This window comes from Lithobates pipiens, unplaced genomic scaffold (genome assembly GCF_037356315.1).
Source record: "Lithobates pipiens isolate NorthernLeopardFrog02 unplaced genomic scaffold, aLitPip1_a1.2 Scaffold_10, whole genome shotgun sequence".
In the NCBI taxonomy this organism is placed as follows: domain Eukaryota; kingdom Metazoa; phylum Chordata; class Amphibia; order Anura; family Ranidae; genus Lithobates; species Lithobates pipiens.
The window spans coordinates 70,222,406-70,240,144 of record NW_027507686.1 but is presented as its reverse complement, the minus strand read 5'-3'; the positions used below and the strand labels follow the sequence as shown (position 1 = coordinate 70,240,144).

Here is a 17,739-nt window from a genome sequence, read left to right as displayed (position 1 = left end):
CAATGCTTTGCAGCAGGGCTAATTCCTGCAATAAAACTAGAGTATATGGGAGAGGATGCAGTGTCGTGGCACCAGCACCAGTGCCTAAGGCCCAATTTTTCTGCCCCTGTTTAACAGGGACATGTAATTACAATTCTTGATATAATATTTCACAGGAGGGCCCGTTCCTGTGCCCACCCAGAGTAACTGTGAGGACTTATAGTGTTGTGGCACCAGCACCACAACCACCAAAGGTAAATTTTTCTACCACTGTTCAACAATGGCATTTAATTACAATTCTTGATATAATCGTTCACAGCAGGGCGCTCCAGGGCCCACCAAGAGTCACTTTGAGGGCTTACAATGTTGTGGCAAAACCAACACCTTGTTCCGCCATTTCTGCAGAGCATATAGGGCAGGCCCCTACTTTCAAACATCCAACTTACAAACATCTCCGACTTGCAATTGGAAGGAGATAACAGCAAGTGAGATGAAAAAAGATGTACGACAAAACAAATTATACAGGGGTGATAACCCTTCCCTATGTTTTCCAAAAAGCTTAAAAATAGTTTTTTTTGACTGGAGCTACACTTTAAAAATGTACCAGTTGAAAATTACAAACAGATTCAACTTAACACAACAAACCTACACAGTCCCTGTCTTGTTTGCACCGCCTGTATACTGCTGTTCTGAGTATATAGGGCCTGGGGGCCACACGCATTTCCTTTTTTTAATATGGGTACTGGGTTTCCCTTAATATGCGTACAAGACCCAAAGGGACTGGTAATGGGCAGGGAGGGCTACCCATGCCATTTTTCTCAATGATTTTCAACCATATTGTAGGAACCAGATATATCATTAAAACCGCAAGCAGTTTTAAATGATGTTATTTCCGTTTAATGTCATTTTGTGCAGGGACTGTTCTAAACACGGGAAACACGTGGCACTTCACAGGCATACTACAGACACCCCCCAGGCACCATATTTAAAGAAATATTTCACTTTTTTTTTTCACTTTAATCGTCATTAAAATCAGTGCTCCCGCCAAAACGGCCATTTTTAAAAACATTTTAGGCATTGACCCATGTCCCCTGGGGCAGGAGCCAGGTCCCCAAACCCTTTTTAGGACGGTATCTTGCATATTAGCCGTTAAAATTAGCACTTTTAATTTCGATCGTTCGAGTCCCATAGACTTCAATGGGGTTCTAAAGTTCGTACGAATTTGGGGTCCGTTCGAAAGTTCTGGTGGGAACCGAACCGGGGGGTGTTCGGCTCATCCCTAATAAGGGCGCACAGGCGCCACCCCCCTCTCTCCAGCCACCCTCTCTATGATCAATGGATAGATTCCATGGCCACCACTGCCACCCCCTATTCAGACACCTGGCCACACAGGAGCCGCTGCAAGGTCCCACCACTCGCTGCCGTCACCCACTGCCTGACCGAGACAGGGTAAGGGCTGGGCAGACAGCGAGCGGACGGGGGGTCACAGTGGCGGCATTTGATGGTCACAGTGGCAGCATCTGATGGGCACAGTGGCAGCATTGGATGGGCACAGTGACTGCATTGGATGGGCAGAGTGGCTGCATTTGATGGGCACAGTAGCTGCATTTGATAGCACAGTGGCAGCGTTTGATTGCACAGTGGCTGCGTTTGATGGGCACAGTGGTGGCATTTGATGGGCACAGTGGCTGCAATTAATGTGCCCAGTGGCTGCAATTGATGGGCACAGTTCCTTTTTTGTTGGGCACAGTGGCTGCGTTTTATGGCACAGTGAGGCTGCAATTGATGTTTTTTTACCCAGAATTTTTCAGTTTGTTTGGGCCTCTCCAAAAATTTTGAGCACCAGTCGCCACTGCTATCTTGTCTGACATTTTATAAATATTCATGAATCCCTGTTGTACTAAGCCCCAGGCCATGATCAATTCCCACTCTGTCTCCTCCATAACTACAATAGACTTCCTAATCTCGCCCCCTGTCTTCTCCTCACCCCACCCCCCCCCCCCCCCCTCCCCAAAAAGTTCCTTTTTTGCCTTCTCCCTACACTATAAGCAGCTGTTCCTCCTCTCTCCTTCATCCCTGGGCCATCAGTCAGCTCCTGCCCTGCTTTTCAATCAACATTTTACAATCCTTGAATTTAGTAAAGCTTTTATCTGAAGATAAAATCTGAATAACAGCAGATATATGAAAACTTCTTAATATAAGAAAGGCACACAAAGTGTTATAGCACCTGAGTTGAGCTTTTATAAAACATATTTATGAGCTATTGTTATATAACTGGTCCAATGTATCCCAGTGAGAAGAATGCTGAGTGGGCCGAATCTGCAGATTACAGAGCATTACACGAGGCTTTAAAAAGTAGAGCTTGTCTAATGACAACGTGATGAGTGTAGCGACAGATGAGAAGGAAGACCGAAGGGAGTGTATTAAAAACAAAGAGCATCTGAAAACTGAGACATAGGAAAAGATACAAATAAGGAGCCAAGGAATAAGACAAGATCCAATCTGTGGCCGATAACATTGGCCGTGAACAGGAGAAGAAATACCAGGACTAGGCATACTTCAGGAATACTTTGAGAAGAGCCCAGGTAATTGAGCGTCTACTGCTTTCGGTACAATAATTTGTCAGGAAATTTCAAAGAAACTGGATGCTATCAGCATTGTGTAGATGTTATTCATTTTTTTTATACCATGGGGTTTGGAAATCCACTGTGCACTACAAGTGCACTTGGAAGTGCAGTCGCTGTAGGTTTGAGGGGAAGATCGAAATGAGTGGAAGCTCTGCTGATTTCTATCATCCAATCATGTATAAGCAAAAATACTGTTTTTTTATTTACCTTCCATGAGATCAGATGCATCAGATCTACAGCGACTGCACTTCCAAGTGCACTTGTAGTGCACAGTGGATTTTCCTTTAGTAAATAACCCCCCCCACCGTATTAGTATAGTAATATATAATAATATAGTAAAAACTATATTATTTACTATATCACTATGCTTTTAGAACTGCCCTTTAGAACTACTATTTCTCTCTCTCTCTCTATATATACTTTATGTATTCAGCATGGATCTATGACAAATTTTATGACAATAAATTGAAATATGACAAATGGTCACGTACCTCCAATAATACATTTTGCAATTTATGGGAGAAGGAGTTAAGGTGAACTAGACATATGTAATATGTTGACATATGTACTAATATTAATTCTCACTCTTCATTTGTTAGGATACTGCACCTCCATGGATGATGGGATTTTTTTTTTCTTTTATTTTCTTGTATTTTCTCTTGTGTCAGAACAGAAATATCAACCCACAAAGCGTTCAAATCATGTGCCTAAGCTCAGTGCTGATAACAGATACCGAAGAACAAATTAACAGCAAAAGATCTGTCTTGATTACACTAACGAAAGCAAAAGATGTTAACGTACTGTTTTACATTCTTTCACTGGGCTACACGGAGTATTCATTGTTAGCCTTGAGCTGGAGGAGACATGTCAGCTTTAATGGGGGCTTACAGACAAATCTGAACTGGCATGTCTGATCTGACAAGGAGGGAATACATGTGACTAATAGACATGTGCGATTAGTTTCGTACGAATTTCCCTAAATTCGTACGTTCGGGAGGATCCGAAATACGAATTGCCATGCGTCCAAATTTTGTACGAAATACGAACTTTTGTTTACGAATCCCCAGGAGGAAGTCAGCACAGCACAGAGATGGTGGGAGCCCCTCATCTAACGAAAATTCATATTTCGGATAGGAAATTCTTCAACGGAATTTCGTATTTCGGATAAAAACCAAACTTCCATCAGCATCGACTGTCATATTGAGGTATATTTTTGCCTTTAAATTCATCATAAAGAACGTTCGTACAAGTTAACGAACCTAACGACAATTCGTATTTCGTACGAATTGAAATTGAATTTCGAACACGAAATACGAAGTACGAATTAATTCTAATACGAACCCGTAACGGAACGGAATGAAACAAATTTATTGACGGCGCCCATGTCTAGTGACTAACAGAAACTACTGCTGCATTAAAGGAGAAGCATGAGTTTGGTTTTTTTCCCATATTCATACTTACCTAGGTATCTCTGCACTGAGAACCTAGCCATTGAACATGGCCGATGGCTTGGTTCTCTCAGCTCCCCGAGAGGAGAGCTGCTGACTGTCAACTAGCAGCTCTCCTGCTCTGCTCCTCCACACTCACTGGAGCGTTGAGCTGTGGAGGGGTGGGGAGCGGCCATCTCTGAGAAGGCTAATGCCACGTACACACGACCGGACTTTCAAGCAGACAATTTGATCGTGTGTGGGCTAATCCGATAATTTTTCATTGAAAAAAATCAGACAAACCTAGAAATAGAACATGTATCAAATCTGTCTGATGAACTCCATTCCTATCGGAAAAAACATTTGTCTGTATGCTGGTCCAACGGACCAAATACCATGCAAGGGAAGCTATTGGCTACTGGCTATTGAACTTCCTTTTTTAGTCCCGTCTTACGTCATCACGTTCAAAACTAACGGACTTAGTCCATTCGTGTGTGGCCAAGTGCGTTCATTCGGAAAGTCAGTCGGAACTCAGCCGAAAGTCTGTCAGACCTAGTCTGCCGGGAAGTCCAGTTGTGTGTACGCAGCATAAGACTGCCATCAGTCCAGGCCCTTGGTGGATCCAAACTTTTAAAGTCGGGATGATGCGGTGCCTAGACTGATCTTGGTGACGTCAACAGAAAGTGTACTTCAGACCGGTCTCTGCTGAAAATGGGTCACAGGAGTGCAAAACTAATTGCACTCCTGTGACCCAGAGGAGAAGCCCAGCCAAACAAGCTCAGACTGGACGACTTCTTTAATATGAAAAACAAACACTCATTGCTTTCTTTTAATATGCACTGCAAACACAGCACAAGATGCATGCAAAATGTATTCATGCCTGCATCAAGAATGCTTCAAATGCATGTAAACAGTCAAAAACATGCAATTATGTGCAGTTTCTGGTGTGAATGAGCCCTAAAAGTGCTATTTATTTATGACCTGTAACCTAAGGGTGATATTGTCTTTACTAGGTCCAGAGGATGTTCCTGGCAGGACTCTTTGGTTGGAATGACTCAGGAAACTCTGCGCTGAAATTGGCACCCAGGAGTAGTGCAGAGCTAGTTACAGAGACTTTGATGTTAGAACTGGGAACCCATCTCAAACGTGCTGAAAAGCAACAACGCGAGCGCTTTATTGAGTACCGTCGAGTGAAGAGTGGTGTGGACTATTCATGGCTTGCTACCATACCACGCCAAGGCTATGAGATCACCCCAGGTGACCAGCTGGAGCTTAGAGACATATGCTCCAAAATAAGCCCCTCACAGTGTGGTCCTGCCATTCTCAGGTACAGTGACAAATGATGTGTCCTCAAAGCTCTATTCACAAGAGCATAATACATGCACTATTTCTATTGTCATGCTGTGTTTTTTCCACAATTTTTTTTTTTAATCCAGTAATGCCAACACAATGCAGTTCAATCTGCAGATTTAATTTAATAACTCACCTGTTTAGTATATAAAAGGCAATTCACAAAGAGAAGTTGTCTTTTTTTAAAATACGGCTAGCTTTAGGTTGGTTATAGTTGCTATTACATTAACAGTAGTTTTATAATTGCTACTATAAAAGGAGGAATCTGTTGTGCAAGGCAAGATGAAGAACTGTATGAGGCGATGATAAAATAACCCTTTGTGAGCTAAATGATGATTCCTAAGAAAATAAGGCTTTCAATAGTTCCTTGATGGTTTTATGCAACAAATACGATTCCACACCTATGTAATATTTATTTTTGTGTATAAAATATTACAGGCAGTCCCCGAGTTACGAACTGGTTAGGGACTGCCTGTTTGTTCTGAAGCCAGATTTGTTCGTAATCCAGACGTGCATGCACAGAACGGCGTTTCCGATGTTTTACAGTTTTCCGTTGTCGTTTTCTGATGCTTTTGCTGTTTTCCGCTGTTTTCCACTGTCTTCCGATATCATTTTCCGATGTTTTTCACTGTTTTCCAATGTTTTCTGATGTGCCCACCAGCGCCACCTGCTGTTTGTAAGTAGGAGTCGTTCGCAAGTCTGATGATTGTAACTCGGGGACTCCCTGTACTGGGGGAAAACAAAGACAACATAATGAACAAGGTCTAAATAACTCATCTTAATAAACTGGGTCTATAGCATTTTGTAGAAGTTTAAGGAACTGATTCACATTGGAGAAAATGTATGGGAGTACTATCATAGTAGGATAAATGGCTTGGTCATGGAAAGTAGCATTAAAAACACCATAATTTTTTTCATTCAAGCAATGGGTTGAACAAAAAAAAGGTGATCTGATTCCCCCATCCATACACTTAATGTGAATGGGGAAAACCTTCCCGCTGTGGTTTTTTATTGTGACCGTTGTCAGAATCCAATGATAAGTACTAAGTTGGTCATACATGGATCAAAATTCGGCTGGTTCAGCGGGGACTGGCTGAATTTCGATCCATATATGGGCAGACTGGTTGTACACAAGTCAATCTATCAAAATTATAAAACCAGCCTGTCTGTTTTTTCTTGAATGATCAGCACCGCCAGATATAGCTGGCAACACTGATCAGTGTACTCTGACAGTGGGGAAGGTTCAAATACAGTAATACAGTGGGGGAGATTCGGGTCTTTATTTTTATTTATTTTTTATTTTTTAACAAGCTGGTTAAACGGGGAAAAAAAGATCAATGTAATGGGATGCCTAAGCCCTTGTACACACGATCAGAGAATCTGTCGGAATGAGTCTTATCGGACCGTGTCGTCAGATAATCCGACTGTGTGTGGTATGCATCGGACTGATTCCATCCGAATCTCCGTCCGACCCAATTTTCCAACATGTTGGAAATATTTCCTGACCAACTGGGCCGGACGGACCTAATCCGATCATGTGTAGAGCATTTTGATCGGACCAAGTGCCATGCATGCTCAGATCAAATTCCTACATGAAAGCTATTGGCTACTAGCCTGAATGTAGTCCCATCGTAACGAAATTACGTCATCACGTTCTGAAAGATCGGATTTTTCGCCAACTTGGCCCGACCGTGTGTATGCAACAGTTTTTGAACACAATCCGTCGGACTAAATCCAACGGGCAAAATCCGACGGATTTGGTTGGCAAAATCTCCGACCGTGTGTACGTGGGCTAAGACTTTTCTTTCTATTTTTTCTTTCTATTTTTTGAAAGACTAATATTGGGTTTACAGTTGTGCTCACAAGTTTACATACCCTGGCAGAATGTATGATTTCTTGGTCATTTTTCAGAGAATATGAATGATAACACAAAAAGTTTTCTTTCAGTCATGGTTAGTGTTCTGCTGAAACCATTTATTATCAACTGTGTTTACTCTTTTTAAATCATAATGACAACAGAAACTACCCAAATGACCCTGATCAAAAGTTTACATACCCCAGTTTTTAATACCTTTTACTGCCCCCTTTAACTTGAATGACAGCTTGAAGTCTTTTGTGGTATTTGTGGATGAGGCTCTTTATATTCTCTGATGGTAAAGCTGCCCATTCCACTGGGCAAAAAGCCTCCAGTTCCTGTAAATTCTTGGGCTGTCTTGCATGAACTGCACAGTTGAGATCTCCCCAGAGTGGCTCAATGATATTGAGGTCAGGAGACTGAGATGGCCACTCCAGAACCTTCACTTTATTCTGCTGTAGCCAATGACAGGTTGACTTGGCCTTGTGTTTTGGATCATTGTCATGATGGAATGTCCAAGTATGACCCATGTGCAGCTTCCTGGCTGATGAATGCAAATGTTCCTCCAGTATTTTTTGAAAAAATACTGCGTTCATCTTGCCATCAATTTTTAGCAAATTTACTGTGCCTTTGTAGCTTACACATCCCCAAAACATCAGCGATCCACCTCCGTGTTTCACTGTAGGAATGGTGTCTCTTTCATCATAGGCCTTGTTGACTCCTCTCCAAATGTAGTATTTATGGTTGTGGCCAAAAAGCTAAATTTTGGGCTCATCACTCCAAATGACTTTGTGCCAGAAGGTTTGAGGCTTGTCTCTGTGCTATTTGGCGTATTGCAAGCAGGATACTTTGTGGCATTTGCGTAGTAATGGCTTTCTTCTCGACCGTGTAGTCCATTTTACTTCAAGTGCCTCCTTATTGTGCATCTTGAAACAGCCACACCATCTGTTTTCAGGGAGTCCTGTATTTCACCTGAAGTTATTTGTGGGTTTTTCTTTGCATCCCAAACAATTTTCCTGGCAATTGTGGATTAAATTTTAGTTGGTCTACCTGACTGGTTTGGTTTCAACAGAACCCCTCATTTTCCACTTCTTGATTAGAGTTCGAACACTGCTGATTGGCATTTTCAATTCCTTGGATATCTTTTTATATCCCTTTCCTGTTTTATAAAGTTCAACTTCCTTTTCCCGCAGATCCTTTGACAATTCGTCAATGCAGCACTAGACGAAAGATGCAAGGATCTGTGAGGAGTCCAGAAAATCGCTGACCTTTTATACACACACACACACACACTGATTACAAGCAAACAGATCACAGGTGAGGTTGGTTACCTTTAATAGCCATTCAAACCCCTATGTGTCATTTTTTTGTGCATATTATCAGGCGAAAATCACCAGGGTATGTAAACTTTTGATCAAGGTCATTTGGGTAGTTTCTGTTGTCATTATGATTTAAAAAGAGTATACACAATTGATAGATAATAAATAGTTGTTTAAAGTTGTGTTATCATTCATATTCTCTGAAATATGGCCAAGAAATCATAAATTCTGCCAGGGTATGTAAATTTATCAGCACAACTGTACATGTACCAAAAATCAGCTTCTGTCGAACGGTCATGCTGGAAAATCAGCAATGGCTGCAGCACTGATCTGTGTATTCTAATGAGGGGGAGTCCCCCTCGTTAGAATATAAAGACACAGTAGGAGAGATCCCTGCATCAACATGCTTGTGTTGGGGCAGGGATCTTTGAGGTTTTATTGTTGTTTTACAAAGGATTTTATTAATAATCAGTCCAACACACAAAGTCAACAGTTAGATGGTTACATTGTATAGTGGTCAAGAACAGAACAGAAAAATATACATGTTCAGGGATCGGCGCCCATGGCAGTAATACTACTAGCCAAAACATTATTAACCACTTCAGCCCTGGAAGATTTTACCCCCTTAATGACCAGAGCATTTTTGCGATTCCACACTGCGTCGCTTTAACTGACTATTGCGCGATGGTGTGACGTTGTACCCAAAAAAATTTAGTTTTTTTCCCTACAAATAGAGCTTTCTTTTGGTGGTATTTGATCACCTCTGCAGTTTTTATTTTTTACCCTTTAAAGTAAAGAAGACTGATAATTTTGAAGAAAAAAGCAATATTTTTACATTTTGCTATAATAAATATCTCCAAAAAATATCTAAAAAACAATTTTCTTTCTCAGTTTAGGCCGATATGTATTCTTCTACATATTTTTGGTAAAAACAAAAATCGCAATAAGTGTATATTGATTGGTTTGCGCAAAAGTTATAGTGTTTACAAAATAGGGGATCGATTTATGGCATTTTTATTATAATTTTTTTTCATTAGTAATGGCGGTGATCTGCGTTTTTTATCGGGGAGTACGACATTGCGGTGGGCAGATCGGACACTTTTGACAGTATTTTGGGACCATTGATATTTATATAGAGATCAGAGCTAAAAATAGCCACTGATTACTGTGTAAATGTCACTGGCAGAGAAGGGGTTAAACACTGGAGGTGATCAAAGGGTTAAATGTGTTCCCTCAGTGTGTTCTAACTGTAGGGGGGATGGGCTACCTAGGACATGACAGATATCACTGCTCCCAATGACAGTAGCTCACTGTCATGTCACTAGGCAGAACAGGGAAATGCCTTGTTTACCTATTAATTTCCCCATTCTGCCTCTCCTCATCGTGATCGCTGGCCACCGGTGGACATTGAATCTGTTTGACCTGTGGACATGCTGCAGCAGCGAGGGGCAGACGCATGCGCCTGCTAGCCTGGGATTACAAAGGGATGTAAGGGTACGCCCTTTTGCGCACCCGTGCCATCCTGCCGACGTACATTGCCATGCGGTGGTCTGGAAGTGGTTAAAAATAACTTCCTACTACAGTATATATTGAAATAGAACCAAGGTATCCAGGCGTACAGCCTATTGAGCAAGACATAAGAACCGATTGTCTGTGTATACGTGTAGGTAGAAATGCAATATATCTAAAGATAGAAAAGAAAAAAGGAAAGAAATAGTGCTATCACCATAACCATCTCAACCAGGACCGCACCTGGCAACCCAATATACATACGAATGAGTGAGTAGAATAAAGTAAGTGGTAGAAAAGTAACTAGAGAAAGAGCTAGAAATAAAAGAGGAGAAGAAAAGAAAAGTCCCGCAAGGTGTGCGGCAGAGAAGCACTAAAGAAGCATATGATCAAACCTTGAAGCTTCGATATGAGCGATCCACAGTTGAAAGTATAGCTGTTATCTTCTTGTTTACCATAATTTCATTCATACGGTTTTTGACCGCTTCAAAGCTAAGGGTAAGGGTTTTCCAAGCCTTTGCAATAGTTAATTTAATTGCAGTAACCAAATGTAAGGCCAGTTGACGTTCTGGAAAAAGCAATTCTACAATCGGTTTGCAAAAAAGAACCTCATAGGGATCTATTTTGAGATCAGTAGGGAATAGATTAAGAAGGAATCATGCTCTCTTTCAAGCCTGTAAAATACTTATTTTGCTATGGAAATCACGTGACCCTCCTTCGTACTAAATGTGGGTTACAAATTTGGGCCATACCCTTATTTTTGAAAACTACGTATACCAACACAGGGGATGCTCAGGAAATATATATATATATATATATATATATATATATATATATATATATATATAAAGCAGAAGAGGGATTGCTGCACAAACAAAAGTACATTTATTGATAAAATTTACATCACATCATGACCACATACCAGGTATATGTATGTGTATATATATATATATATATATATATATATATATATATATCTATGCTCTAATTATTTTAGTTTACAAGTGCATCATTTCCCTTGTAATCTATATGTAATCTATGGATGACTGCCACCGACACGTATCTGTATCTGTTTTTGTTATTGGTTGCTTTCAGTTCAATAAAGATTACAAAGAAGGCTATAGACCCTGACTCGTAATCTGAAAATCTTCAGACAAGACCACGAAGCTCCACTCAAAAGGGAAGTTCTGCTTTAAGGCCTCCTTCCTGGCTCCACTTTGTATAACTGAGCTTTTGAGGAGGGGTAGCCGATTTTGACAGGTACCCGCTCCCACTTCTGTTAAGGCGATCAGAAGTGGAAATTCTCTTCCCAAAGTCTTCTGGGACACATGACAGGTCCCAGAAGACTTTGGGACCAGTCACAGAGTACAGCGTCGCTTGTGCATGCACAGTGGGAGAGAGGACACAGGGTAAAAACGTCAGGGGTGAGTGCAGCTGCTGCTGCTGCTGCTGCTGTTTACTAAAAGTCAGCAGCTACACTTTTTTTTAGCTACTGACTTTTAATAATGTCTGGAACTCCACTTTAAGAGACAGGATAAAAACCATTGCCATTTTTTTTTTTTGAGACACCAAAAGAAGGGAAAGGAAAACTACCCTCAGACAGTCACTGAAAAAGGTCTCCCTATTAGAAGATTTCCTGTTTCGATGAGGACTATGGGATTATATTGTGTTTTTTTTTTTTTTAACTAGATGGACTTTTAACCTAACTAATTATGTAACTTTTAAATGTTGGATTTAGCATTACATTCTATCCTCATGACAATGTTACCAGGACAAACAGAGAATGTGAATTTCACTAGTAAAGATGCAGACATTGATACAAACCTGATAGAGTTTCTAGCTGTTAGAGACACGTTAACACACCTGCTAATAAAAGTGGTATTACAGCTACATACATCTATATAAAATATGTTACTTCTTGTCATGGGGTGTAAAATGTTCAGATCGGTTTTGTTGAAATATAATTCATCCTTTAGTACAGTATATGCTGTATACTATAGCCAGCCACTTAAGGCTGTGCAGGTATGAGAGCTGCAGCTGTCATACAATGAATGGGGCCTATAATTTGCCTGCCCTCATTTCCTCTTGTCCATTCACAAATACTAATAAATTAATTATATGGCAACATAAACGATCTGAACATTTTATACCATATGACAAGAGAGAACTGTTTTATTTTTTCATATACTGTTTGTGGATGGAGCTCTTAATTTAAACCACATTTTGGCTCGCTGAACAATAATATTAAATAAAGCCCACATTAAATACATATGGCTCCTAAAAGGGAAGTTCATTAGGAGGGGATCATTCAAGTGAGTTGAGTTTTATGTACAGATTATACTCAATGGTGTGCCCCTGTTCCACTATAATCTGTAACTATCAATGTTATACTGGAGGAGGACAACCGATTAACAAACTTAAGTGTATGTTTGTAATGGAATACAATTTTTGACCTGGGCTCTAATGAAAATCTAAACCAAAGATATAGCATGGTTGTATAATAAGCACTGGATATTTCTTGTTAACGTGGCTGTGGTGAGCAAAGAATCTTTATGCATTCCCTGTAACAATGCTGGTCATTAGAAGCGTCTTCCAAAGACCAAAACCATCTTTTTACAGAGATGGCAATGGAGGTTTTGACTGTTCAGGTTGGACCTTATACAATGCTGTTTTACAAAATCCTGTTCCAACTCTCAAGTTAAGCCACTGGTTCAGCTATTCTGTAGAGCATACCTGTGCAAACATTTCATAGTATATAACTTCGGAGTATGGTCAAGTCAGTTTTCAAAGGCCTCTGCAATTTTTAGCATGAATAATTTTTAATGTAAAAAAATGTAGTTAAAATCAATTGGTTTTAAATGACTTTTGGGTTTTGGCTTAATGTGCAGGTTTCGCAGATTGATGCTGGAGTTTGAGCCTGATGGAGCAGAGATCCCTCGTCTCTTCCGTTCAGTTTTGCAAGATTTTGTGGCCCAAGAAGAGGAGCAACGCAGGAAGAAGCAAGATGTGCCCTGGGAGAAGCGTAGGAGAGCTAAGAGCCTGGCAACATTCAGTTTTAAGCCTCCTCGTCTACGTGTCAACCCCTTCCAGCTAGAGGACAGTCATGGATCAGATACTGAAAGTGAGCTGGCAGGTGCTGGAAGAGCAAGGAGCAAGAGTATGCCAGAAGTTAGCATGACAAGGGAAGTACATTGTGATTGAAGCTAGTGTACCTCCAAGGGTGTAACATACAGTCATTGCACAGGTTCTCATTAACAGTAAACTGTATGTAAAAAAAAATGCATATTGACTACAACACTGTTCAGACTGGAGTTCCTGTAAAGATCATCTCCACCATCTGTTGTGTGTACATAAAAGTTATAGAGTGGCTTTAATTCTTTTTACTTTTTATAGCCAATTTACGATGATGTCATTTTGTCAATCGTGAACAATTGCACCCAGTTTTCTGTTGTGTAGGAAGAAGGACATGTCAGTCAAAGTGAAGTTGGAGATAAAAGAAATGGGGTGCTATAAAACACTTCTGCTCTCTAATAAATAGATGAATTAAATAACTTTATTATTTAAATTATTCAAAAGAGGCCCTTGTTAAAAGGAACCTGTTAAGATAGAAACATGGACGATGCCACTGCTGATTTGTCTCTAGGGGGTGAGGGGCTGTTATTCTTGTCTTTCCTTCAATAATTGAGAAATTTCTGACCTGGCACAAGCTTGTGCATATCAGGTGTGATATCTTCTAATACACTTATTCTGTATCCATGAGAACTAAAGAAAGAATAAGTATGAAAGCCCCAGAACTTGCATTAGCAAAAGCAGCTCCCACATTCCTATCCTGACAGATTTAAATGAGAATGACACTTGTGGGCAATAGCATAGTAGTATTAGCATATGTGCTATGAGGAAACACATCCAAAGGTCTGTATGTAGCAGCCTGGGTACGCTTTATATGAAATCATCCTCCTATGACATCTTATCATCACCTGCTTTGAAAAACACAGGTCTTTCTAACCCACATTTTTTACTGAAGATATATGAACAAAGCCTTAAGAATTAAAAATTAGGGAAATACATTCCAATCATTGCAGTGTTTTATAGAACATGTTTTGCACATTGATTACTGCTACTGGTCATCACCTATTATTGGTTTCTAGATTTTCTTCATTAGTATAGCTGTCACTGGCAGCAAAATTCAAGATCATAGATGTACCTTATGCACATTTTTATGCACCTTATGTCCTCGCAGTTACATGTACAGTTGTGCTCATAAGTTTACACACCCTGGCAGAATTTATGATTTCTTGGCCAATTTTCAGAGGATATGAATGATAACACAAAAGCATTTCTTTCACTAATGGTCAGTGTTTGGCTGAAGCCATTTATTATCAATCAACTGTGTTTACTCTTTTTAAATTATAATGACAACAGAAACTACCCACATGACCCTGATCAAAAGTTTACATACCCTGGTTCTTAATACCGTGTATTGCCCCCTTTAACATCAATGACAGCTTGAAGTCTTTTGTGGTATTTGTGGATGAGGCTCTTTATCTTCTCAGGTGGTAAAACTGCCCATTCCTCGTGGCAAAAAGCCTCCAGTTCCTGTAAATTCTTGGGCTGTCTTGCATGAACTGCACGTTTGAGATCTCCCCAGAGTGGCTCAATGATATTGAGGTCAGGAGACTGAGATGACCACTCCAGAACCTTCGCTTTATTCTGATGTAGCCAATGACAGGTCAACTTGGCCTTGTGTTTTGGATCATTGTCATGTTGGAATGTCCAAGTACGTTCCATGCTTCCTTGTTGATGAATGCAAATGTTCCTCTGGTATTTTTTTATAACAGACTGCATTTATCTTGCCATCTATTTTGACCAAATTTCCTGTGCCTTTTTAGCTCACACAAAGGGCTGGGGCAAGAATTTTTGACACCCTAGGCATAAACCTAATTTTGCCACCCCCATGACTCCACCTCTGACTCCACCCCCTTTTCCCTGCCCAATGCCCATGTATACCCAACCTTTTTAATGAAGCGCCCATTAAATGCAGCCTCTCCAGTGCCCATTAAATGCAGCCTCTCCAGCGCCCATTAAATGCAGCCTCTCCAGCGTCCATTAAATGCAGCCTCGCCAGCGCCCATTAAATGCAGCCTCGCCAGCGCCCATCAATGCAGCCTCTACAATGCCCATCAAATGCAGCCTGATTAGTGCCCATCAAATGGAGCCTACCAGCGCCCATCAATATAGCCTACCAGCGCCCATCAATAAATGTTTGCTTGCTTTCATTCATTATAGAGTCAGGGCACAGACACAGTCTTCCACCGCCACTGTGCCTCTGACACTGTGTGATTGGAGAGGTGGCTGCCTGCTGATGCTGAGTACGCTCCTTTTGACAATTGTTGTCCAATTTTCGGCCAACAAATGTTGGATGACAGGCTAGCAAATTTTCAGCACACAATGGCTTTTGTATGGTCAGTACACAAATCTGTCACACAAAAGTCGAAAGTACAAACACACATGCTCGGAATCAATGCGCACCAAACTTAAAATTAGCAGAAGGGGCTCAAAGGGTGGCGCTCAAGAGCTGAAATTCCTTGTAGTACGTCACTGCGTTCGTGTTTGGAGCATGACAATTTGTGTAACGTTAGTATACAAGACAAGATCCTGGCACATGCACTGTGCTCGGTTGGCCTACAATCGTACCATGTGTACAAGGCTTTTGTTGTTTGCTGCAGAGAGAAGAGAGTAGGAACACCAGTGGCCAGGCACCCTAGGCAGCAGTGTGCCCTAGGCAGCTCCCTACTTTGCCTAGTGGTAGCACCAACCCTGCTCACACATCCATAAAATATCAGCGATCCCCCTCCATATTTCACAGTAGGAATGGTGTACCTTTCATCATAGGCCTTATTGACTCCTCTCCAAATGTAGAATTTATGGTTGTGGCCAGAAAGCTCAATTTTGGTCTCATCACTCCAAATGACTTTGTGCCAGAAGGTTTGTCTCTGTGCTGTTTGGCGTATTGTAAGCGGGATTCTTTGTGGCATTTGCGTAGTATTGGCTTTCTTCTGGCGACTCGACCATGCAGCCCATCTTTCTTCAAGTACCTAATTATTGTGCATCTTGAAACAGCCACATCACATGTTTTCAGAGAGTCCTGTATTTCACTTGAAGTTATTTGTGGGTTTTTCTTTGCATCCTGAACAATTTTCCTGGCAGTTGTGGCTGAAATTTTAGTTGGTCTACCTGACCCTGGCTTGGTTTCAACAGAACCCCTCATTTTCCACTTCTTGGTTAGAGTTTGAATACTGCTGAATGGCATTCTCAATTCCTTGGATATCTTTTCATATCCCTTTCCTGTTTTATACAGTTCAACTACCTTTTCCTACAGATCCTTTGACAATTCTTTTGCTTTCCCCATGACTCAGAATCCTAGAAACGTCAGTGCAGCACTGGATGAAAGATGCAAGGGTCTGTCAGGAGTCCAGAAACTCATTGACCTTTTATACACACACACACACTAATTACAAGCAAATAGATCACAGGTGAGGATGGTTACCTTTAATAGCCATTCAAACCCCTTTGTATCAACTTGTGGGCATGTTATCAGGCCAAAATCACCAGGGTATGTAAACTTTTGATCAGGGTCATTTTGATAGTTTCTGTTATTATGATTTAAAAAGAGTAAACCCAACACTAACCATGAGTGAAAGAAATGCTTTTGTGTTATCATTCATATTGTCTGAAAAATGGGCAAGAAATCATAAATTCTGTCAGGGTTTGTAAACTTATGAGCACAAATGTATATTCATATTCACAAATGAAAGCTTGCACCCAGCACAGATGAGAGCATTGGAGTTTTCAAAAGAGCTTTCTGCTGCAACGAGAGCTCTGCATGGCACAGATTAGATACGAATACGGATATGCGAATGTCATGGGCTATATATAAATATATATATATATATATATATATATATATATATATATATATATATATATGAACCTCAAAAAAAATACACACAACGTTTTAATGTCCTTCATAATGAATGAAGATCCTATGTACTGTATGCTGTGACTTGGTAATTTTTAGATACACACTTGCATAGACCAAGATGCTGGCTAAGCATAGTGCAAAGAAGCACTGTTAACTGGCTGAAATGACAATGGAAACATCTCCAAATATATATGCACATGTATATAAACCGCCCATAAATTAAATGTAATTATATCTAGATCCAATTATAAGCCTGTGCGGCTGCATCCCGTGTAAGACAATTATTTTATAACTTTTTTTTTTTTTAAATAAATTTACATTTGTTTACAATAAAACACATTGTCTAGCATTTTTATGGACGCAATGCACCTTATGAATACATTATTATTACAGGTACTTATATAGCGCTGTGTATGTAAACTCGTAGTTATACAGTTAGCCTGGTTGAAAAAAGACACCATCAAGTTCAACCAATAAAAGGGGAAAAAAACAAAATTATACAATCCTATACCCACAGGTTATCCAGAGGAAGGCAAAAAAAAAACAGCAAAGGCTGAGCCAATTTGCTCCAGCAGGGGAAACAATTCCTTCCTGATCCTCCAAGCAGCAATCAGGTATTCCCTGGATCAGCTTTACCCATAAATGTTAGTATCCAGATTATGTACATTTAGAAGAGAATCCAGGTCTTTTT

General features: G+C 40.4%; 1 protein-coding gene across 1 annotated transcript; it reads left to right on the top strand.

Annotated features, from left to right (window-relative positions):
* The first annotated feature begins 2,369 nt into the window (after nt 1-2,369).
* Nucleotides 2,370-17,383, top strand: LOC143932448 (protein RD3-like). Its single transcript, XM_077455832.1, has 3 exons — nt 2,370-2,564; nt 5,047-5,360; nt 12,955-17,383. Exons 2-3 carry the CDS (start codon nt 5,056-5,058, stop codon nt 13,265-13,267), a joined length of 618 nt encoding a protein of 205 aa, XP_077311958.1. The 5' UTR covers nt 2,370-2,564; nt 5,047-5,055; the 3' UTR covers nt 13,268-17,383.
* Nucleotides 17,384-17,739: the final 356 nt, after the last annotated feature.

Bases quoted from the DNA above. Each gene is read 5' to 3' on its own strand.
- LOC143932448 (XM_077455832.1), top strand. From the start codon at position 5,056: ATGTTCCTGGCAGGACTCTTTGGTTGGAATGACTCAGGAAACTCTGCG. The intron at 5,361-12,954 runs GTACAGTGACAA...CTTAATGTGCAG, and splicing joins TGTGGTCCTGCCATTCTCAG to GTTTCGCAGATTGATGCTGG.